The 23,817-nt window shown below is 36.3% G+C and overlaps 1 protein-coding gene across 1 annotated transcript; it reads left to right on the top strand.

Moving 5' to 3' along the window:
* The first annotated feature begins 7 nt into the window (after positions 1–7).
* Positions 8–22,427, top strand: LOC120625230 (pre-mRNA cleavage complex 2 protein Pcf11). Its single transcript, XM_039892229.1, has 16 exons — positions 8–187; positions 271–485; positions 2,211–2,336; positions 2,424–2,600; positions 3,253–3,429; positions 4,449–4,619; positions 6,888–7,626; positions 12,002–12,152; positions 12,530–12,837; positions 12,928–14,517; positions 15,225–15,549; positions 16,694–16,920; positions 17,184–17,401; positions 17,725–17,892; positions 18,354–18,540; positions 18,994–22,427. Exons 2-16 carry the CDS (start codon positions 333–335, stop codon positions 19,347–19,349), a joined length of 5,073 nt encoding a protein of 1,690 aa, XP_039748163.1. The 5' UTR covers positions 8–187; positions 271–332; the 3' UTR covers positions 19,350–22,427.
* The last annotated feature ends 1,390 nt before the right edge of the window (positions 22,428–23,817 follow it).

The raw sequence follows: 23,817 nt of genomic DNA, 5'->3' as shown, positions 1-23,817 counted from the left end.
CCGCCATTTTAGTTAGTGAAATAACTTCTCGCACGCAGACAAAAATTTTATCAGTTGATGAATTTTATTTTAAATCTTAGATTTACGTGATTTTAAGAACTTGATAAATATGTGCAAGTTCTATACGTGAGGTGGAGTTATCCGATTGTGCAATACATAGTGCGTGCACGTTGTTATCGGCGATAACGTAAGTTTTTACGATATCTTTATGTAAAATTACGCCATGTTGAAAAGGCGAGCCACGTAACTGGGATATTGTTTTAATTGCAGCGATGTGCGTTTGAAGATAGTTCTGGGAATGGTATTGACTGCATCGGAACTTGGTGAACACCATGGCAAAGGAAATAGCCGAAGAGTACGCTTCGAGTTTATCGGACCTAACCGTAAACAGCAAACCTCTGATAAATATGTTAACAATTCTCGCGGAAGAGAACATCGAGCACGCTGGAGTTATCGTTGAAACAGTGGAGAAGCATTTGGAGAAGGTGAATTTGCATTTTTAAATTTGGCGAACGGCGTTGGGATACGCTTTGATGTGAGCAAAAGGGAAAGTGTCACTGAGTGACGCACTTGGCCACAGGCGCGTATTGTGTTCAATGTGTTGAAAACCATGATATTTGTAACCAGTTGGCACCCAACGGGTATCTCCTAAACCAGTCTTTCCCATGCTTGCCAATGATTACAATCTGTTTTTACTAGATTAGATAACGGACAATATTCAATATTTTGATGTTAGTTATAGTGTAATTTAGATTAAATCCATCAAAAACTTCGAACAACTCCTCTCGTTCAATAACTCCAAACTTAGATAATTAAGTCTACACACTCAAAAAGGACTAAAAAATGGTAGTCTTGATTGTTAGCCTTACTAACTAGTCTGTTTACGACCATCTCACATTGCGACTTAATACAAAGTACAGTACCATAAGAAACAATAAATAACATGAAAGTGGGGTTCCCCCCACTGTCTAATCACAGAAAATATTAGGCTGCCTGAACACAGCTAAAAATTTTGCAATATGTAGAATATTGTCAATAATGTAGACATTTTTGTGGGGAGCCGAAAGCTTTCTATCTAGAAACTTGGCTGGTGGGTTCCTTTTAGGGCATAGGTACTCTCTAGTAAAAAAAGTTTTAAGAATATTACCCTAACTGTAAAGAGTAGGGATTGCAAGATTTTATTATATGAAAATCCACAATTAAAAGTTAAGCCGTTATTAGCCATTAAAATTTTCAGTATGCTATTTTAGTTTGTCTTGTTTAAAGTGAATTTTATCAAAATAAAAGCTTAAGTCAAAATATCAACAAACTTTGGATAATTTGGTAGTGGTGGTACCTGTTGTAGTGAATTTGTGTCAAACTACAAAAAGTTTTATACTATGATAGATGAAGAAGACCATATTTATATCAATCAATAACAGAAATATTAAAACTTGTTAAAAATAGAACTACTTATACTACTTGTACTGACTCACATCTTACTGTATATTATGGGTGGAAGATGTCAAGTATTGAATACATATAGTTCATCGATAATATGTTGAATCTTGCCTGCCACAGATACGCTGCTGACCTACCTGAATAGTATTTAACAGTCTATGGTCAAATTCTTAAGACCCAAGTAACAAAACTATAAACAAATTATGTAATTTTTGTAATTTTATAAACTCCATCTTTCCTAAAAATGATAAACTGGATAAAAAATATAACTACATTTTAGATATAGTTACATGACTATTTCTGTGAACCTGATGTTACTTTTGTTATTTTACTATATTGAACTATCAAAACTGTTAATACTTCTAAAAATTCCATTTGAATACATTCCTTAGTATTTCAGATTGTAAATCTGTTAATTATGTTACTTTTGCAGAATTTTCATTTTATTTTAATCAGAAAATATAGGAGATACCTGTTGTCTACTCTAAACACAAAATAACTAATATACCATCACTGGTATGTAATAAATGAAATGCATACCTTGTGTACCAAGATATTGTATAATAAAGCATTTATCAAACTGACTTCTTATTTATTTTTGTGCATCAATAAAATTAAAGGGTTAATAAAACAATGTTTGTATTATTTCCTGCACCAAAACAGATGAAATATAATTTCACTACACAGAAGCTCAAGATTTTTGAAGGTACAGGCCAGTATATACTGGGTTGGCCTCTGGGCTTGGGACTAGACTGTATGTTTCCTCACAGGTTCCTGCAGACATCAAGCTGCCCGTACTGTATTTAGTTGACTCAATTATCAAGAATGTTGGAGGAGCATACACACAGAAGTTTTCACAGAGCATTGTTAACATGTTTACAAAGACTTTCAAACAGGTAACTTAACAATTATATCATAATCAATTAAAATTATTTTTAATAACTTTTAAGATACAGACTTATTAATATTGTTTGTTTTCACAGGTGGATGAGAAAATACGTTCACAAATGTTCAAGCTCCGAGAGACTTGGCATGATGTGTTTCCATCAACCAAATTATACCAACTGGATGTTAAAGTGAACCTCATAGACCCTGCATGGCCGATCCAAGTGCAGCCCCAGCAGTCTAACATCCATGTAAATCCAAATTTTCTGAAAAAGGTGTTTTTTAGTTGATTATGTTTTGGTGTATATTTTATATATGTATGCTATATCAATCAGTCATGTAGACCAGTAAGTTCTGATATATTTCTGAAGTTGTTAATTGCTTGCTTAATTTAATATTTTGTTCCATTATCTGCATTAGCAGAAACTAAAAGACATTAGTACAGTTTTCATTTATATTTAAATATAGAAGTAATCTGAACTTTCACAGAGTAAAAGCAGTAAATTGAGTTTTAGGAAAAGGTTTATCACACATTAATTACTGTTGTGGATGTTGTTTCAAAATTATGATTAAAAGATAATTTGGACACCATATTTTTTTGTAAAATTGAAACAGCATTTTCAAATAGTTAATGTCAGCATTTTAAATGAATATGAGTAGGACTATCTCTCGTAGCTCCTAGGACTCCCTAGCTCGCGTAGACCTAACAACCTTACTTGTTTCTTATACCTAGATATTGTGCACAATATAACTTTCCATTACCTTCAGTTTGAAACATGTCTAGATGATATTTTTTGAAAAATATGGTGGAGTGACTATGCAGACAAAATCATGTGTTAAAACTAGTCATAAATCTGCCCAATCTATATCACCTTTATTTTTTAGTTCATCTTTGATCTTTGAAATAACACAGTTTCTCTTCCTCAGCCTGCCTCAGCGACCCCAACCACCAGCACAGGGGTTTTGACAGAGGAAGAAGAGAGGATGCGCAACATCCTTGCCAAGAAGGAGCAAGAGTTGCTCATGTTGCAGCGCAAGAAGGTAGAGATGGAGCTCGAGCAAACGCGTCGGCAGCTCCAGTTGGCAGAAAAGATTACTAAAAAGGTAATACTTACCCTGTGTTGATCCTTAAAATGGATATAAACTAAAGCCTTTATAGAATGACTTTTTTCATCTTTAAATCTTTTGCGTAAGTTAATGCCAGTTAGAGTAAGTTCAATGCCAAAGTGTTGTGTGGTGACAGCAGATAAGAATACTGCTGTATCCACCACCATTTTCCCGCTGGTGTCTTACGACGCGAGTAAGGAAACATAACTTAGTACAGGCAGCTGCATCCTCTTAAACCTAACTAAATGTAATTTGAAACATTCTTTGTATATATGTATAGTGTTTGTATTTTTAACTTCCTGCTAAAAAAATTAAAAATTTTCAAAAGTTGGGAAGTTATTGGTTTCACCCCGTTTTATGAAAATCGAGTTTTCATCAGATCTCGACGTTATGAGGTCCTAGAAAGCTTTTCTGACTATTCCCGCGTTGGTGTCATCATGTCTGTATGTATGTATGTATGTATGTATGTATGTATGTATGTATGTATGTATGTATGTATGTATGTATGCATGTATGCATGTATGCATGTGTGTATGCATGTATGTATGTATGTATGTATGTATGTGTGTGTGTGTGTGTGTGTGTGTGTGTGTGTGTGTGTGTGTTTATATGTATGTATGTATTGCTTGCTGCTTGATCGATTGGCTCGCGATTGGCGGTATTCGAAAAGGCTTCACTAAACTTACATTTTCTACTATTTTGAGATCAATTCGGACCGATAGATTCCGAGAAATCTCCAAAATAAAAATTATGAAAAACTGTTTTTTTAGAATAACTTTTGAACGGTTCTACCGATCGATCCTAAAAACTAATCAGCTCTTAAGCTTGATAAACCCCGTCGATCGCCGCCGGTCCGGTCAAAATCGGTCGATCCGTTCGAGAGATATCGAAAACGAAAAATTCCGTGTGTTTTTGTAGATTAATTTTGAAAATTTTCGTAAGTTATAGCAGTTACAGAATTTAAAAAATAGTGTTTTATGAAATTGCAAAAGTTATAAAAAAGTGTAAATTTCCAGACGCCGGTTGCGCCACCAGTGACGCTTCCAGTGGTGACGACTGCGGTCGCGAGCGTGGCGGTGGCACCGAGCGTGCCGGTTGTGACAACAATGCCGGTCGCGATGGTGAGCCCCGTAGTCGCTTCCGTGCCGACACAGCCCACGCTATCCGTCAAGCAGCGACTTGGACCGGTAAGTTTCTTATTATAAAAGGCTTGCTAATCTTTTTTTGCGTAAATCAACAACACAACATTTTCCTGTGTAAAAAGTGTGTTTATCCAAGGTAACATCCAATACATCCATCTCCATTCAAATTTCAGTAAAATTGGTTTAGTAGGATTGCGTTAAAGATTGTTAAATTGTTGATTGTTATATTCTTAATTGAATGGATGTTTGTTAGCAAACATCCATTCAATTAAGATTTTTCTGGAATTTAATAATGACCTATGTGTTAGTGTATAATCTATCTTCATCCAAATTTATGCTATATCTGCAGGCTGTAGATGCAACTGTCTTGTGTCAGTTAATCCACATGGAATTTGGTTATAATTCCTGCAGGGACTTTCCAGAATAAAATGTAGCCTGCACGTTAATTTAGGGTTTAAGCTATCTCAATTCCAAATACCATTCCAGCTTCAATTTGGTTTGATTGTGGGTAAAATTTCACTTATTCAATATTATAAGAAAGATCTTATCTGTCATTGGACGGTAATGTTTTAAGCACTGGTTGCTCATTTCTATATTATCAGTCATCATTCTTAGCCTCTTAATAAGTGTGCAACTGCAAGGCCCGATGCACTTCCCCCATAAGAGTTCAACACTGCGCACTGCTCCAATTAACTACAACAATGCCTGTTATTGTGACATGTCATGGCTTTTTTAGCCTTTTAATATATTTTCTTTTGTAACGATGCTAATTTGCATGTATCTTGTTTAACTTACCTTACTACGATAATGAGAATCATATACAAGCAATACAGCTTATAGATCATAGATTGTTTGTTTGTTGCTGGCGTGTGCAACGCTGCTGGCACCATTTAAATACCAGCACTGGCGAAACTATTTATTCTTTGGTTAACAAACTACGAACTAAATCTACAGGTCGTGTTAAGAGCTCAACCAAACATCGCTAATAACTTACTACATACAATATCTTATTTAGAAATCCACACATTAAATTTATCAGGAACTTCTAGTCTAACAATCCAGTGATTACGTGTGTATTTCCAACTTATTGTGCTCTCGGTTTCACCTGTGTGTAACTCTTGTGCACTGAGCTAGGTGCTCAGTGCACAAGAGTTACCTTAATTATGATTTAAAAAAAATCTATGTCTCTGAGATGAAGGATATTTCTGTGCCAAATAATCAAGATCAGTTAGGCTTTACAAATACAATACGAAGAAATAATGTAATCAATACATAGATACAAGGCCATATTCTCATTTTTTAATTAAACTTAATAAAAAAATGTTTGAAAGCGCTAACGGCCTATTTGAAGTCAAAAAAATTTTATCCGATCGGTTAGAGCAAAAAAATTAATTTTTTAGCAACAAAAAAGCAACAAATTTCGGTGTTTTTTTTTTCAATTTCGCTAATTTTACGTCGCCATTTTTTTAGACTTGCCTATTTTGATAAAAATTTCACCTTCTAACAAATAAACTTACAGACATTGTAGAGTTATTCTCTTTGGAAGTGGAACTTTGGAAATTTCAAAATATTTATTATTATCAATCCTATTGAATTAGTCATAGGTTTGAAATACAACAACCCTGAAATACTGGGATTTTGTTTTAAACCAAATCAACAATGTAAAATGTCCACAGAATCTATTTTGCTGATCAATGCTGAGCAACACATGATTACGTTACTGAGTGCTTTGTCTTTCCTCCAAAGAGCTTTATCAGATTTACACAAAAATGAATCCTTTTAATTAATTAGTAATGTCAGTAATAGATTAATAGGCATAATATCTAACTTTTGCAAGAAGTAGCACGTAAATTGAGACCTGATACGGTATCTTTTCGTAATTATTGCGCTTTGGTTAAATGACCTTTTTAACAAAAGTAGCGGGGTTACCCGTGACTTTAGTCCGCATCCAGTATGTCAATTTTTCATTATACAAACTTTCATACGTAGAATAGCTACACATACCCACTAGCCCCGAAACGCATCGCTCGCCCACACTGTTATTACGTTTGCTAAGGTCGTAGCGTGATTTTAATAATATGACCTTCGAGAATCAGATTAAAAAGAATAACATTCGATAACACTTATCCCTTGAGAATATTTAGAAGTTTCAGAGATTTACGCGTTCAAACCAAAAAAAGGATTTCTTCAATATCTTTTCATTATTAGAATTTGATGTATTCTTTAGCGTCTGCGTAAATGTCCGTTCAGTATACGTATCAGGTGCCAAGTTATGTGCGGGCACTCCCATAAGTTGTATTAATTTTTCCGCAGCCAGTGAATAAATCGCCGGGGTCCAGTCGCATCGCGCCCGTCAGCGGCGTGCTTGCCGCCGCAAGACGTGATCCACGCCTTACGCGCCGACCCCCGGCTTCTCGAGCCGCACAACTCTCGCAACCCCTAGACAACGACGTCCCGCCCATCGCGTCTAACGTGTTCGATATCAAGCCTCTTCAACGAGTCACTAAAAGGAAGAACGTCATAACTATCGATGTTCGCCCCGACGTCGCCCGCGACCCTCGCGTTGACCGAGCCAGAAACAAAAAGCGCGAGGAGCGCAGGCTAGACAGGGAAAAAGAAAAACTAGAGAAGGAGAAAAATGACGACGAGAAAGCATCAGTCGCCGATTATATCGACCGCCTACAGATCCCCGACCCTAAAAGAATCAACAAACTACCTCCCATACCTAAAATACAACGGAATAAAGAAGACCCCCAAACTCCAATGGTCAAGAAAAAGAAAGATCTCCCCCGCGACAAAAAGAAGCGGAGAGATGCCAAGGACAGCTCGAGTTCCTCCCCCGAGAAACGACAAAAATTAAAAGAAAAAGACAAAAAGATAAAAGCCAAAGAGCGTATGGAGGTGGACGAGAAAATCACTGAATCAGAAGTCGTAGCTTTCAAGGAGCTCAAGAACTACCACAAGGAACGCTACATGAGGCGGAACAAGGAGAAATCGGAGAGCCCGGAGATAACAGAGAAAGAGGAACCCAGTCCCGCCGAAGAGTCGACAAGTAAGATATCTCTCTTTAGAATGCGAGGTTAGAATTAACACGGACGCCTAGTCGCGCATACCTGTGATATTAGGATGTAAGACAACAAAACACTGTGTGCAAATAAAATATATACCAATTGTTGGAGTATTCATATTAACATGTTTAGGACTCAGAACCCTTTTACCTCGGTTAAAAAACGTATTTCCTTCAGACGCTCAATAATAGGAGCATCATATTTTGCACTTAGTTTTCGAAAAGGATCACTTCGTAAGTAATGATTTATTCAAGAATACTAAACAGGCATGTTAATCATATATCAAAAAAAAAACTTGATACTGACTTAATCGGCCACAGCGGAAAGTTTCAAACACTGCACTCAAAGCAAAAGCTTCATCAAGCAAAATATCCAGTGAGCTGATAAAACAACGCGTACTTTGTTATCAAATATGTTTTTAATTATTTGATAATAGAAAAACGCAATTTAGGTTCTTTCAACTTTTTTTTGTGTAAACAGTGTAAGTTCTCATGGTACAGTATGTATTAATTATTTTGTGATAGCTATACCAATACTCTAATGTCTAGGTAGCTCATACCTACATTTCGCCCTTTATTTGCAAAACAACATGGTTTATCAATGCACAGGATTAGTGATCTGACTATAGCTGATTAGTAAAATCTAAATTTATCTGGAGCTAAAGACTTAAGGACTTGCATTTAGGAACAATGTTTAGTGCTTTATCAAATCCACCATCTTAAATAGTCAAGGTTGGAAGGTCAAAGTGCTAGTGAGACCCGCACCCTGAAACAGTTTACGGAATATCTATTGGGATCTAAAAATCGTGATGTCGATTTAAGGTGACAAATTTATATTTGCAGCTAAATTTCATACAACGTGTAGGAAATTAACCACAAATATAATTAATTCCTTCACTTATGCAAATGTGTTTTTTATTATGAAAACAGCGTTAGAATCCAGAAAGAGCGTAAAAATCTAAGCCTACATTGATAGTATACTGTGTATTAGACTCGCGGGAACACGTGTATCGTGCGCTTAAGTCGAGTCTCGCTACTGCTAGATTTGTATGCGAACGACGCGCAACTTGGCGAGTACCAACGACGATGAATGGCCGCTGAACTTCACACCTGGACCAGGTCAACAGATAATTTTGAAAATGTACTATTGTGACGACTACACGCACTATTTATTACTCTAATCGATCCCAGACACTTCCTGAAAAAGATGCGATTAATTTGCATTAATAATGTTCAGTCAATTCAGTGAGATAATGTAGATTTCAGTTGTTATTTTGGTCTTCGACATTTTTATTCTACTGCATTATTCCAACGTCCAGTTTTTAGATATTTGAACATTCAAGTTAGATAACCGACTCTTCAAAAGGTGAGCAAACGCATTTGTGGTATTTCTATATCTGTAAATGTTTAACATTAGAGTACCAACGTTAGCTCATATATTATTTTTAAATTCTTGGAATATTATACGATTGAACTAATATTTCTTGAAGAATATAATTTATTGATACTCATTTCATGTACTTGTTATAACAATATATTTTTTTATTTTACTTTGATTATGTGAATAGCTTCAGTTTTCAGTTTTCGGCTCTAGATTGAATCCGCGATTCTTTTTACTTTTTGCAGTTGTAAGAAATGCGAGAGAAATCAACATAGTTTTTATGGGTCACTTTTTATTTTAACAGAACCAACGGTTTTCCGGCGGTTTTGTCGTCAAATCGTTAAAGCAATTTCGAAATAACCGATATTAATTAAGGTAAAAGAAAGAATCCGTTCCTCGCGGCGTTTTTATTAAATGCGTGATCAAACAAGAGCCACCAATCAACGGTCACAAGAAAGCCACAAATATTATGGATTTTGTTCCCCAAAATAACCGTTTTTTTTTTAAACAAACTGCTTTTACCTAATTTTATGTATCCTAACCATTATGTCGACCTTATGACCTGTTTTCCATGTTGATTTCAGATTCAAACGACAAATAACCTCATTAGTCTAACCTTATTAGTATTGTTGATCCTTTTATCTTTTGAAGTTTTTTTTACTGCTAACGTAGAATACAGACTGTATTCTACGTTAGACGTCTACGTCTAATTTCAAGAGCATTTTGGATTGGATTACTATCCCCGTTGATTATTATTCAGTCATCTTTATTCCTTCGACAAATAAACCTTCATCCCATTCTTCCAAATTATGTGTTTGATGTAGATATTGAATCGTAGTGGCGATCGAATAGTACCCTGTGAAACACCAGATTCAGTTTTGAAGCTTAGAAGTGTCCAGTTCATCAACGAACGTTTGCAGTTTAAATAGGCAGGCTAATTTAATATTTCTGATATTTTGTGAACTTTCGTTTATTAAACAGACTTCAGGCTTTGCGAAAATCCGGTGTGTTATGATATCTCTTTGATGTAATTAATTACTTAAGATATACATACGGGATAATATATGCCAGTGACGATACCCTTGATTTCGTCGATACACCGACAGACTGAATCCCTTCCAGCTTTCATTTATCAACAAACATCCATCCAATGCTGAATTTGAGGTCGAGGTGTAAATTGTATTAGCAAGTTGTAATTTTTGTTGATTAAAATAAGTAGTTTTTTATTGCATCCATATGATAGTCGCCCTCTCCTTTTAAGTTTGTTAAAAATATATGTAACGGTATTATTGGTAAGTAAATATAATTCGTCACTCACGATTAATTTCTAACATCTTTTAAGGATAAACTTACATCTTAAAGCTCATCGCACTGTTCAGGACTTCCACCGTTACGGTTTTGTGCTGCTAGTAACAATTACAATAACACACTGAGTTACAATTTGTTTTATAATGTGTTTGTTGCTACTTGGGACTCCAAAGTACTCTATGTACGATGGGAGTCACGGTCAGTACAAGGTCGTAAGAGATGTTAATGAGGTCTCTTTACAGTAAGATACCATTTTTGCCAGCAATAAGTTATGACTGGCAACACGTACGCTCTGTTCTATAAGTTAATTGCCCAAAATGAGATCTGCCTCTAATGTATTAGTTCATTATTAAGGTGAGCTAAGGTTTTTAACAAATACATTATTTAGTTTTATCCATGTGTTACGTACAGATTTAGGCTCTTAAATTATAATCCTAATATTTCAGAATAATTAGCATTTAACACTTAGGGCTTAAGTTTTTATAAATCCCTGTGACCGTATATTTAATACATTTATAGTTCTAGTCTGATTTAGCACGATACCGGCTTTTACGATGTACGATTGTCAGCTGATCTTCACCTATTGATCGAAGCTACTCTGTTGCAATAGTATCATAGTGATTATGATTGTTAACCCTCTGATAACTCAACTCGTGCGTGATAGGGACACAAATTATAATAGCACCAAAGTTGTTCTACTGCAACTAGTTTAAAAACATGATGTATAATTTATACAGACTAGTTGAAAAGGGGATACTAAAGAAAAGTTTGTAAAATTGGAAAAAAAAAAAACACGTAGTGACAACCATAATGAGTTTTGAGGTTTCTTGACAGAGCTCGTCCGCGATGCTTATTTCTGCCGCAAAGCAGCATTTCTGTATTCTAGTCTGAAGGGCTAGGTTGCCGGTGTAATTACCAGCACATGATACTTTGTACCTACCCCTCAGATTGACACTTCGCAAGATGTGTTCCTCGAATACCCTGCGAAGTGTTGCTTCTTTTGGCGGCTGGTTTGCACTTACCATTAGGTCCGTTAGTTATTACAATAAAAATAAAATTAAATCAAACTGGCTCATGGATTACTATGATAAGAAGGTTACGGCCCTATAAAGTATTTAAACAATAATTTACACACTCATACACGTGTGTTTGTTGATTTTGAGTAAGGGTTTGTTGTGGTTGGCATTTTATTTGATAAATACGTTGTTTGGTACTATAATAATTTCTATATTCGTGTATCAGTGATACATTGTATGGACCGTGTCCCAGTTCCCCCTTTTTAACCTTGTATAAATTCTGATTATTCAAGTCGTCTATTCTGTTTAACATACCCATCTTAGTTAAAATCTGTAACAGGTGAATAGTTGAGTAGACAATTGTCATTGTTAGCCCGGCTAGTAAGCTCAATCAGTTAGTAATCAGCTCACTGGATAATTAAAGAGAAGTTAAATATAAATTGCATTAGAATTTAGGACTAAACATCACATGCAGACAATATGCAATAAGATCCAGTGGGATTTCATACTCATGGATAATTTGACTTAAAATCTAAAGAAAGTGATTTAAAACTCACTGTTGAGCAGTTTCTTGCTGGAGTACAGAAGGACCAGGTAAAAGGTATGGAGTAATTAAACAAACTTAAGACTACAATAAATAGAGTCGTGTTTTCAGATCCACCAGAGATAGTTGCAGAAACAAAAGATGTCGATCTTCGGGTTTTACCCGTTATTACAGAAACAGCTGCTCCTGTCGCACTCAAGAGGCCTTCGACGGAGTCGCTTGAAGGGAAAGTAAAAAAGAACAAGCTTGACAAATTTGATATGTAAGTTTATTTCACAAATTATTAAGGTTACACGTTCCGTTTTGCATCAATGAAATCCATAATGTTAGAATTATCGTATAACGTGGGCCTACAAAAGTTATCTGCCGGTCGTCCTAATAATGTATTATCTACTTTATAAAAAAGCATAATAATATCAAGATTATATTCGTAAATTAGGACGAAGGGTCACAACATTTTACGGGCAACTTTTATTTTAGTTAAAGCGATATCTAATTCTATTATGGTTTCGGTATTTTATGTGCTGTTTATATGAAAATAATATGTTGTTTATAGCTGAGCGTGTAAAGTTCTGTCCCAGTTACGATTGCAGATTTTCTCTAATAAGCACCTTTATTTGTTATTATTTTGCGTTATAGTCTATTCGGCAACGAAGATGTCGATCTTCGCAAACTACCACAAGTTGAAGAAGTAAATGCTCCGCCGCCGCCTTCCATCACTGAAAATAATGTCTTAGCCGAAACAAAAGACGACATTGCAGATGATAGTGACGATATGATTGCCTCCCCTGTTAGATCACCAAGAAAAGACTGGAACGAAGTTAAAGAAAAGGAAGAGCCCACAAAGAAAACTCCCTCGAAGTTAGATCTTGTAAGAGCAAAATTAGCGGAGGCGACTAAGGTTAAAGACGGACTCGGCCGACCTCTATTGTTCAGCAAATCACCAAGTAAGTATATTTAACATTTTTAATGTTAATTAATCATGATTTATTTAAATTTACGGGCAGTTTTATTTATTTTAAATTGTCATTTCCTAGGTGTGGAAAAGGAGCGACGTCGTACACTCAGTGTGGAAGAAACCGACGTTAGAACAGAAAACGCGGAAGATTTTGATGCGGAAGATCATAAGAGAACTATATCGATAATCATGAATCAGGCCAAAGAACAATTTACGGACGGACAATTGGATAAGAATCAATACAACACTTTGATGTACCAAGTCTTGCAACTAAATGAGAAACTAAAGCTGAAAGAGGCGAAACAGAGGGAATCTCTAGAAATATCGAAAAGAAAACTTCAAGCACATTTGCATGAGGATAATAAAGTACCCTCGCCGAAGTCTTCGCCATCGGAGAGAAACAATTTTGGTGATATTGACGAGAGAATAAAACCACCTGTTTACGTGGAGCCTATGCTTGAAAATAACCAGAATCACTTTCAAGATTCGGATATGAGGATGAATCCCTTTATAGAAAACATGGAGATCGGGGCACCAGGTGCGTTCCCTGGACCACCAATGATGCCCCCGATGTTTATGGGACCATTCCCAATGTGGAGGGGACAGAGGCCCAGATTGGAAGAATTCGGGCCAAGGCGTTTTAGAGGCCCTATGCCACCCCCATTCTTTAGAGGAAAATTTGATAAAAGACTTCCAAGGCCAACATTCGAGCCTAGAATGCCACTTCTTCCAGCCCCTACACTCGGAATGTGCCAAGGAGAATGCCCCTTAAAACGTTACGAACGTTCGCGTTCGCCGCCTCCACTTGGCACTCCCGGCTATATTATTCCACCCACCGATTTCAATATCCTGGAATTCATAGACATGGATCCTGTTAAAACAATACAAATCGACGGGATACCTAGAGAGATAAGATTCTATGGGGAGACAGCCATTATAATGTTGGATTGGGATGATCCCCGTGAGATTAAATTCTGGCCAGGTTGCCGGAGAGTTACTTTCGATAATAAGGATTCTGTTGTTCTGTCGTTCAATGAAGGTTATAAGCAAGTCGAAATAGAAGATCAAGTATTTAATATCAGATTTGGAGCACCAACAAGAGAGTTGTACATAAACGGTCGATGGTACGAATGTTTCTTTGGCGGCCAGCCACTAGGCGTGGTAATCGATGGGCAGCCTCGCTTGGTTCATTTGGAGGGACCTTTACCTCAAGTAGATATCGGTAAAGAAAAGCGAACTGATTTAGTTGCGGGAAAGATAAACCTTATAGTTAATGCGACAAATATTTGTCCGGTATATTTGGACGCGAAAGTGCAGAAATTCCATGTAAATGGAAACTTCTTTACGATTCGTTTCGTGGATGCTTTGCAAACCGTACTTATTAATGAGCAACCGTTTAAAGTTGAGTTTGGTGATCTTCCGAAACCGATATTTGTTGGAGGGGAGAAATTGTTTGTCCGTTTCTCGGCTTTGCCTAAGAATATAAGGCCTGGTCAAGTAGAGATTGCTGAAATGGAAGGAAGTGTAGGTACTTCTTTGCCTTCACTGGAACCACTAATTCTAGAGCCAGAACCACAGAAAAATGATGTTATTACTCCAATGGAAACAGATGAAATAGCTCCGATAGAAATGCCACCAAAAGCACCTAGTCCCGAAGGGGAGATGAAAGGTAAGGCGATATTCAATACCTTCCGTCATCTGCTTATTATATATACTCTTATAATATGACAACAAACGTACAACAAAAAAAAATGCAACATGTGACTGTAATTTATGGTCTCGTAGTGTATTTTCTGAAAATATATCACTAATATTTGATACATTATTTAAACAGACTTCTAAATTTCTCAGCTGCTTATTAGTCAATTTGCAATAATACTATATACAATACATATATAAATGAGATATTTTAATGGAACTAATTCGATAGAATTTCTTAAAAATAAGAAAATAATGCAAATTGGGTGTGTATACTTAAAAATATCATCATGATCATCACATCAATTCATTACTGGCCCACTAAAGAGCACTGGTCTCCTCCCACAGTGAGAAGGGGATAAGGCCCTAGTCCACCACGCTGGCCCAGTGCAGATTGGTGGACTCCACAAACCTTTGAGAACATAATGTAGAACTCCCAAGCATGCAGATTTCCTCACGATGTTTTCCTTCACCGTTGAAGCAATTGATATTTTAATTACTTAAATCGCACATAAGTTAGAAAAGTTAGAGGTGTGTGCTGGGATTCGAACTCGCCCCTCCCCGAAAATGAAGACGAGATCCTACCAAATGCGCTATCCTTAGAAATATGACCTAACCAAATCAAAAGTCTCTCGCTATATTGCATAATAAATTAAAAATAAATTAATGTTCACACAGGTTTGGACATGTTAGCTAGTCTGATGCCAACAAGCATGGCGCCCGCGTCCAACTCAGTATACAGCTCAACCGAGCCATTATTTGCAAAGCCGGATAAAATACCCGGTTTAGAAACGCCTTCAGAAGAGAAGCCACCACCAATTATTCCAATTCTTGGCAACATAAACGTTAACGACCTGTACGCAAAGCTGGTGGCGACTGGTATCGTGCCGCAGGTCAATGAAACTAAGCAGGAGGTCAAAAATGATACCGAAGAAGATAACCTTAAGGAAGACAAGAGTGTGATGCATAGAGTTGATTTGCTTAAATCACAAACACTTAAAGTGTAAGTATGAATATTGAATACATCGGCATCATAGTAATGTAGACCTTAATTTTTTTTTACTTTATGCACCATCCATTTTTCGCCTTTAAATCGGCTCGATCACTTTTAGTCATAAATTAGCCTTTGCACTTTGTTATTATTATTATTTATTCTATTATATTTTACAGATCTATTTAGATAACAAGCTTCTATATATCCAAGGTCATTGATATAAACTTACACAAAGCCTTTTACAGTTAATACTTTTGTAAAAGGCTTCTACTGCTCGTTTTCACTAAACCTAGTAACACAGTTGAATCGGATGCCTAATGGTATAAGTGATGCGTAAAGAAAGATGAAGAAGAAGATGCGTTTTACCAACTCTTATATGATGACTAACGACGTTAGACACCATCTGTAGTTACGACACCGATTCGGCGTTGCGAAAATCTTTAATCCATACGAAAAATTAAAAATATGATAATTGACACACAAATACCAGACCTTTGGCAATAATCATGTCGATCGATATCGGATCGATTGATGAGAGATAAATGTATGTCTAGGAATGTTCTTTGGACGTTACTTAGGCATTGCCATGTTCGTCGATAGTGAAAACGGACATACAACTCGTTTGCATGGCTCCAAAGCAGCGCGTAGCCTCGAGTCGTTTTCGAGTAAGGATTTACTTGAACATAATGGATCTTATCTGCTTTGCATGAAAACTCAAATTTGCCTATTCTTTAGCTCCTACTTTTGACTGAACGTTTGTAAAACAAAAATCAAAGTACAGGATTTTCTACTCTAAAGTGGGTGACATTTTGTCCATTTTATTTTGACGATACAGAGTTTGGTTTGCAAAAAAACTCCTAGATTAAATACTCTTTCTGCAGTCGTCCCGAAACACAGCATAAAATTAGATCGCCTTTGAGTTGCATTTTTAATAGTAGTAGAGCTGCCGGTGTAATTACATACGTATGAGGCTTGTCACCTCCGCCTCAGGTTGATGGTCACAGGCCGGCGCTTTGTAAAATGCTTCTTGCATGTTTTCCACATCAGGTGGGCAATCTGCTTGGTCAGGAAACTATTACTTTAAAAAAGAACTGGTTATCAAATATTACTTGAAGTTGAAGCGTACAATAAAGTGAATGTATCTTGTTTCTAGTAAGCAACCGGCAATCGTTGCCAAGTTATACGGCGGGATGCAATGCAGCGGGTGCGGGGCTCGGTTTCCTCCGGAGCATACGGTGCGCTACTCGCAACACTTGGACTGGCACTTCCGGCAGAACCGACGGGAACGGGATTCAGCAAGACGGGCCCACTCCCGACACTGGCATTACGATCTCTCGGATTGGCTGCAGTACGAGGAACTTGAAGATCTTGAGGAACGTGGTGAGTATCTATATATGTATTGGTACGAGAAGCAAGTATTAATGTAGAGAGAAGTATACATGATGATAGTGTAAACGTCAGTTGGACGGCTCATATACCACTCTTTGTGTAGTTAAATTTATAATGTACTTTCATACAACTGATAAGTATACACACGTGATGGGTATTGTGATGATCCTATTAGAATTTCACTTGTACCACATGTAAAGTCCTGCATGTGTTATTTTTATATTCTCTAATGACACAATTCTTCTTACATACAGAAAAGAACTGGTTTGAAACTGGCGGTGCGGAGGAGGAGCCCCCAAGCGACACGGAGGAGAGCCCGAGCGCGGCCGCCGGAGCGCCGCAGCATCATTGTGCGCTGTGTGGGGATCGCTTCCAGCAGTTCTACAACGAGGACCGTGAGGAGTGGCATCTACGTAACTCCGTGCGCCACGAGTCGCAGTACTACCATCCGCTGTGCTTGCAGGACTATAAGGTATCACCCTCAACTTATCAATGCCCCACTGCAGTGTACAGGCGTCGTCTCTCATAGTCTGAGATAAAATAAAAACATGTAAAACTAAAATTAAATATATGAACTGCCTCTTAGTAATATTAGTCACAATTAACCGCGATCATGTTCAGTATAATGTTTGAGCTTGCGCATTGTAATCAAGCTCGCATTTGTTGCTCGTTCATCTATTATATATATCATCGCATCAATTGCAAATGACGATTATTTCGAAGGTGTTCACGTTTATAAGCGTAATGTTTGTTTAACAAATCATTTTGTCCTTTAATCGCGATAATATACTCTAGGCGTCCCTCACAAAAGAAGAGCCCCCGAAAGAAGAAGAAACGCAAGTGGAGGTCGAAGAAGACAAGGCAGCAGAGCCTATCGAGATCAAAGACATAGACGAGGGAGAAGAGTCCGACGACGAGGATGTGGTCGAAGTTGTGGAGCCCGAGCCAGTACAGCCAGTAGAGGTAACTTTTCCAAATATTCTTTATGTAAAAAAAAATACGTGTATCATAAGTTATGTTTTTGTAACAGGCATTACTACTCTGGCTTCTTGCCATTTTGGTCCACAAGGATTTGGTTATTTCAGTATACTGGAGTGCAGATTATCTGCTCAATTTTTATCATGGGCGACCTTTGTGATCTGATAAGTTACTGGATCGAGATTGCAAGAGTAATGCAATGGGGAAGAAGGTGCTTCACATATAAGTCACACCAGATAGACGTCTTATAAGATTAATAGATAGTAAATAAGGATTAAGTGAAATTTGTTACTACAGAAAAATCATTAATGATAAAAAACTATTACATTTTAAAGAACACACGATTATACTTATGCAGCACTCCTTAGTGCTACCTACCTTCTAACATCTAAAAATATATCCAGAAGTGATATCTTCCTAATACAGTAATTTATTTGTTCCCACAGGTGGACGCTATCGATGAGGACGATGGTGATGAAGATGACGTGGTTTTAAAAGCAGAACCAGTCGAACAGGTGTTAGTGGAGGATGCGGATACAGACGATGAAACAGTGGCCGAACGCGCCACCCGTGACCGAACCCACCAGGAGGAATTCGCTAAAATCAAGGTCAAACAAGAGCCAATCGACCCTGGTAAGACTTTGACCTGCTATAAATAATAAATGAATAGGGAATTAGGTCAGTTATATTAGAATTTTGAATTCTGCATAGCTTGCTTCTTGTAGATGAATATATATCTTAATTTATCCCGGGAAAACTGACGATTCCCTCGAGTTTTTTAAATGGTAAGACTGACCGATAGCGGTGAAGCGTTAATAGCCTAGTGGGTAAGTCATCGGCTTTCCTTTCGAGGAGATAGTGTTTGAGTCTTTTTGGAGTTATGTGCGTTTTCAATTTTAGCAATTTAAATATCACTTGCTTTAAACATCGTGAAGGAAACCTGCATGCCTGAGAGTTCCCCGTAATGTTCTTAACGGCGGGTGTAGCCTACCGATCCGCACTTTACCAGCATGGTAGACTACGGCCCTAACCCATTATAGTACCAGTAGTTGCTAGTTAACAATTTATTTTATTTAATCTTTGCAGATGATGAGCCCATAATAACAGCAGAAGTAGAGAGCACCCCACCCACAATCGACACAACACACAACACAGTGACGTCGTCTATCGACGGCAACATGCAACTCGATGACGCGGCACCAGCATCCGCCTTCCCCCTCGGGGGCATCCGGATCAACATCTCCAAGAGCATTCCATCATTCATCAACAATCATGATGACAAGATGCTAGAAGACATAAGTGTTGACGAGGAACCTTTGCCACCCGGTGAAGAGCCAGAATTAGTGTATAACTTGAAGCCCTCTTTAGAAGGTGTCCAGTTCAGTAGGCACCCACCCGTGCAAAAGGGAAGTGAACTATCAGGGTTGTGTTCTATAATGTAAAGTTATTTAAAAAAGCATAACTTCCAATGTGTTTTGTACTACTATGCCTATAGGGTATTAGTCGTTATGACAACAAGAAAAACTTGTATCAAATAACAATACAGTTTTCATATAAATTTGCAGAGCCAACCATTGGTTGTGTTCACATTTTACTATGACAATCGGGCCTCTAATATCCACTGCTACCTCGAAGCAGCGCGGAGGGTCTAAGATCGATATTCCTTACTAATACTTCAAACTCTTACTCATTTAAACTTGTAAGAGAAAGCGGAAACTTTGTGAAATTATAAATTGATAGTAAGGAATGTAAGATGTAATTTATGGCCCATATTAATTATAACCGAAATAGAGTTTAGAACAGGTTCTCAAGTTCTGTTAAAATCTTAAGCATAAATTGACCAATACTTGAGAACCTATTCACAGCTTGATTTTAGGTTATTAATATGAACTTAGGCTCATATTAATAACTTCAAATGCAACACAGTGCAAGTATTGTCCATTTCACAACAAATAATATGGTATCAATACTTCATATAAAGTAAAAGCCATATCTCATATCTCATATGAAAGCAAAGGCTTATTTATACCCAGCTGCGGGACATAAGCAAGATAATTGTATATTTGAATTAATTTAGGTCTATGATATAAAAGTATTCTGTATAGTTCTGTGAAATTAATTTTGTAAATACTAAATGTACGCCGCCAATAAATAATCATGTAATTGAAGGATAGCTAAATTTAGTTATGCAAAAGTGCTCAAAGTATAATAAAGTAATTGCTAGTTCAATTGTGTACCTGCATGAGATTTTTTTTTCTAAATGTTTTTTTTTTTTTTTTCTAGATGTTACCTGATATTATCTCCGAAAATAAATTAATATTTACTTTGAGGTAACTACAAATTCTTCTTAGTTACTGTTCTTTAATAGCTTCTATTAGTTTAATAACATTCATCATAAAAAGTTATCTAATAGATGCTTAAAACTATAATAAACACTAATCAAATACAGACCTTGTTGTTTTACGTTTAGATTTTCGAATTTATTTTCGCGTTACATAGCGGCGGAACAATGTGGTGCGTTATGATTGGCTAAAATATTTTCGCGCCTAAACAGAATTATAAACGGGCGTAGGTCGTCAGTAATTTATTAAAGACAAAAAAACCTGTATTTTAAGGCAGATCCACACAGTGTTCGGGCGTTGCGGTACCGGACAGCATCGTGTGGCATACCATGGATTTATATATACCGATTGTTATAAGACGAGTTGTCTTCCAGTTTAGTAAGTTTCAAGCTCTAACCTTAATCTTACATACATTACACATTATGCTGATTTCTAAAGAGAGCTGAAGTTCTTAGTTATCCCTTATTTAACTTACTACTTTGACTATGACTTTAATCGAAGATCACTGAAATTAAATTTTTCACTTGTGTAGATTCTTTAATATTATACCTGTGTAATAAAGGAATGCCCTGTAATATGATAATATATCGCATAAAATAATATTATTGTCATATTATTTTATTGTTATGAAATAATTAAAAGTCACATTGACTTGTAGACTAAAATTTTGATGATTGTTAATTATTTAAATACATTGTTAATGGGGCTAATTGGTACACAAATCACTGAATTAATTTAGGCCTGTCAATTGAGAGAATTCTGGATTAGCACCAATGTATAATCTATTATATTATTTTACAAGTGTCTTGTAAAATATTGTGTCAAATCAATTTGTATCACATGAATTAATTCGCAATATTAAAATCCCAAGTAGGTGTGATTTTATTAATGACTACTTTAATAGTGTATAATAAATTACTATTTTTTAAATAAATTGTGATATTAAATTAAGGTACTTATGTTCATGAAATAATGCGAATTTAAAAAATTTATCCGAAACACACGATAGATATTTTCACGCGTATTTTGCAAATAATTAGACGTCATAATTAAGGACTTAAGAAGTCGCAGGTTCAATACCGGGTGAGGTCGCTAGTCTGGTATGTGTTTTTGGCCACAGCCAGTTCAAGTTCTATCGACACAGCCGAGCAATTTAGCGTAAAAAGGCTTCCAGTTAAGCGGGCCTTTACTTTTTTTTTTCGGGCATTTCGGCATTATCTGCATCTATAGCTTAGTTATATCTGTAACCGTAGCTCACTTTAATTGTATTTTTCATAAAAATGTATATAGATGCGACTTCGTTCGCGGGGAACCCCTAATGTACAACTTCTGATACATAAATTATTTCCACACGAATTTTAATCAGACTTTCTACACAAAATATGCTGACCTGCCGCGTCGCGTCGTCCCACCAACCTATTACTTCATTCGCTCGGCTCCTCTTCCTTTTATTTAAGAAAATCATCATTTGTATAGTAACACATTGATGAAACTTTTTCATTGTTAGGTCCCAAATAATCCTATTACACATATGACTTCTGAACCTCTCAAATATGTCACCACTAGTTTCTACCGAGTCGATTATTTATATCAAATAACTCAATATGCCACAGGAAATCTGGCTGAAATTGCACGCTGAACAATCGGGCTCATTTTTGCGGTAATAATAACCAGCTCTTCCGTTACTAGATGATGACACTATTTGCGGCGTAGGAGCTTGCAAAAGTGTTTCACTTTAAAACTGCCTGGTTTGTATGCGTCTCCATCGAACTAGTCTACTATGGCTCTATGATCTAACTTGTATGCCGTGTGGTGACGGCAGATAAGAATACATTATCACCACCCCTCTTCTGCCCGTTGGTGTTAGGTTAGGTTAGGTTAGGTTAGAAAGGGAATATAACGGAGCATTATCCGTGCTACTACTACCAACTAATGCTGTCACCAACCTGTCTGCTCAGTGAAGCGATTACGAGCAAACCCGTTGCGAGAGGCATTTAACAGCAGTGACAAGTTATAGTCTGTTGATGAACTAACTTAATTAAATTAAACAACCGATGCGCTTGAAAATATCGCCGTGTGTTAAGGCTCTTTATGTCTTACTGTTAGATTTAAAGATACTTGTGTATTTTTTATTTGTAAATATAAATGTATGATATAAATGTGTCCATAACTGTAATGTGGTTATAGTCGTAAAAATATAATAGGCCCGTTTTGACATTTGTCATCGCGACGTAACTAGTTATGGAACCATAAGACTCTGTACTCGATACTCACGATAAATCAATTCAAGTTTGTATCAGTACTGGATTGATATTATTATGTATTGTAAAGTGTTCGTTCGTTCAAAGTATTCCTTTAACTTCACAACCAATACGCGTAACTGGCTGTTGATTATACGTCCACTTTTCAACATGTTGAAACAGAGTTAGTACTATATAAAAACAAACACAAAAATCGAGTCAAATCACTATGTTTAAATTAATGTCCAAAATAGAAGAGCCATAGTTAACGTAAAAGTAAACAATATATATCAATATTGTTTACTTAAACGAGCGCACAGTCAACTTTACAAGATGAGGAACGAAAAACTGCGCAGTGCGCGCGGGGACGCTTCAGTCATGTGCCGCTTGGTCAGATACATCAACTCAGACTCATTATTTAGAACCCATTTTGAGAACCAAGCTCATTCGTTGCAGTAAAAATAACTACACAATATATCATTTCGATATTCAGTAAAAAAATGGTTACAGCTCTAGTATAAAAAAAAAAAAGACTGAGAACGTAACTGTTTTCGGAACGTTTCGCAACAATTATAAATTGCATGCTACTATGAAGTAAGCGCAAAAAGAATACTCGCGATATATTATTTCGTATTATTTAACTTCCCAAAAAAATTTACGTATTTTTTAAAACACTGTATGTAATTGATTTTTATTTTTTGGTTTCTTTCAGTTTCGTTCCAAGTTACATTCTATGGTCTTGCACAAATGTCAAAACGGGCCTATTACATTTTTACGACTATAGTTAATTTTATTATTGTAAGTTTGTTAGTTAAAGGAATCTCTTTGTATTATTTCCTTTTATATCCTTAATTTGTATAAAATGGTGCGAATTTGTTTGAGAACAAACCTCAAATTGACTGTGCTAAAAATAGTGCTGTCATTGTTTGAATGTTGATAAATCTTAGCATTATGTTGTGTCTATTGCAAATTTATACACAAAACATTAATTATTTCATTTCTTTTTCGATAAAATCATTCTCATCTAAGAATTTTACATGCTACACAACTTGCAATAACAAGTAATGATTTCTAATGTTATGCTTGTAGTAGTTTCTTTTAAACGAATAGTTGTGTGATAGATAATTGCAAATAACAATATTTACAAAAAATAATAATATTATGGAATAATTGTGTAGATTTATTGAGAATTATTTGAGACCAACATAACTTTATGAGCATGCACCTACCAAAACGATCATCCCAAATTAGGTGTTAGTTCCTAAACTGTCCATTTATTTAAGTTACGAGGTTTGTTTACAAACAAATTAGCACAATGGTTTTTATTT

The sequence above is a fragment of the Pararge aegeria genome, chromosome 7, assembly GCF_905163445.1.
Source record: "Pararge aegeria chromosome 7, ilParAegt1.1, whole genome shotgun sequence".
Lineage (NCBI taxonomy): Eukaryota > Metazoa > Arthropoda > Insecta > Lepidoptera > Nymphalidae > Pararge > Pararge aegeria.
The sequence above is the reverse complement of the archived record's forward strand: the minus strand, read 5'-3'. Positions and strand labels throughout refer to the sequence as shown.

Excerpts from the sequence above, each read along its gene's own strand:
- LOC120625230 (XM_039892229.1), top strand. The coding sequence starts at position 333 with ATGGCAAAGGAAATAGCCGAAGAGTACGCTTCGAGTTTATCGGACCTA. Across the intron at positions 2,337-2,423 it reads TTACAAAGACTTTCAAACAG|GTGGATGAGAAAATACGTTC; the intron begins GTAACTTAACAA and ends TTGTTTTCACAG. Across the intron at positions 16,921-17,183 it reads TGAAGATCTTGAGGAACGTG|AAAAGAACTGGTTTGAAACT; the intron begins GTGAGTATCTAT and ends TCTTACATACAG.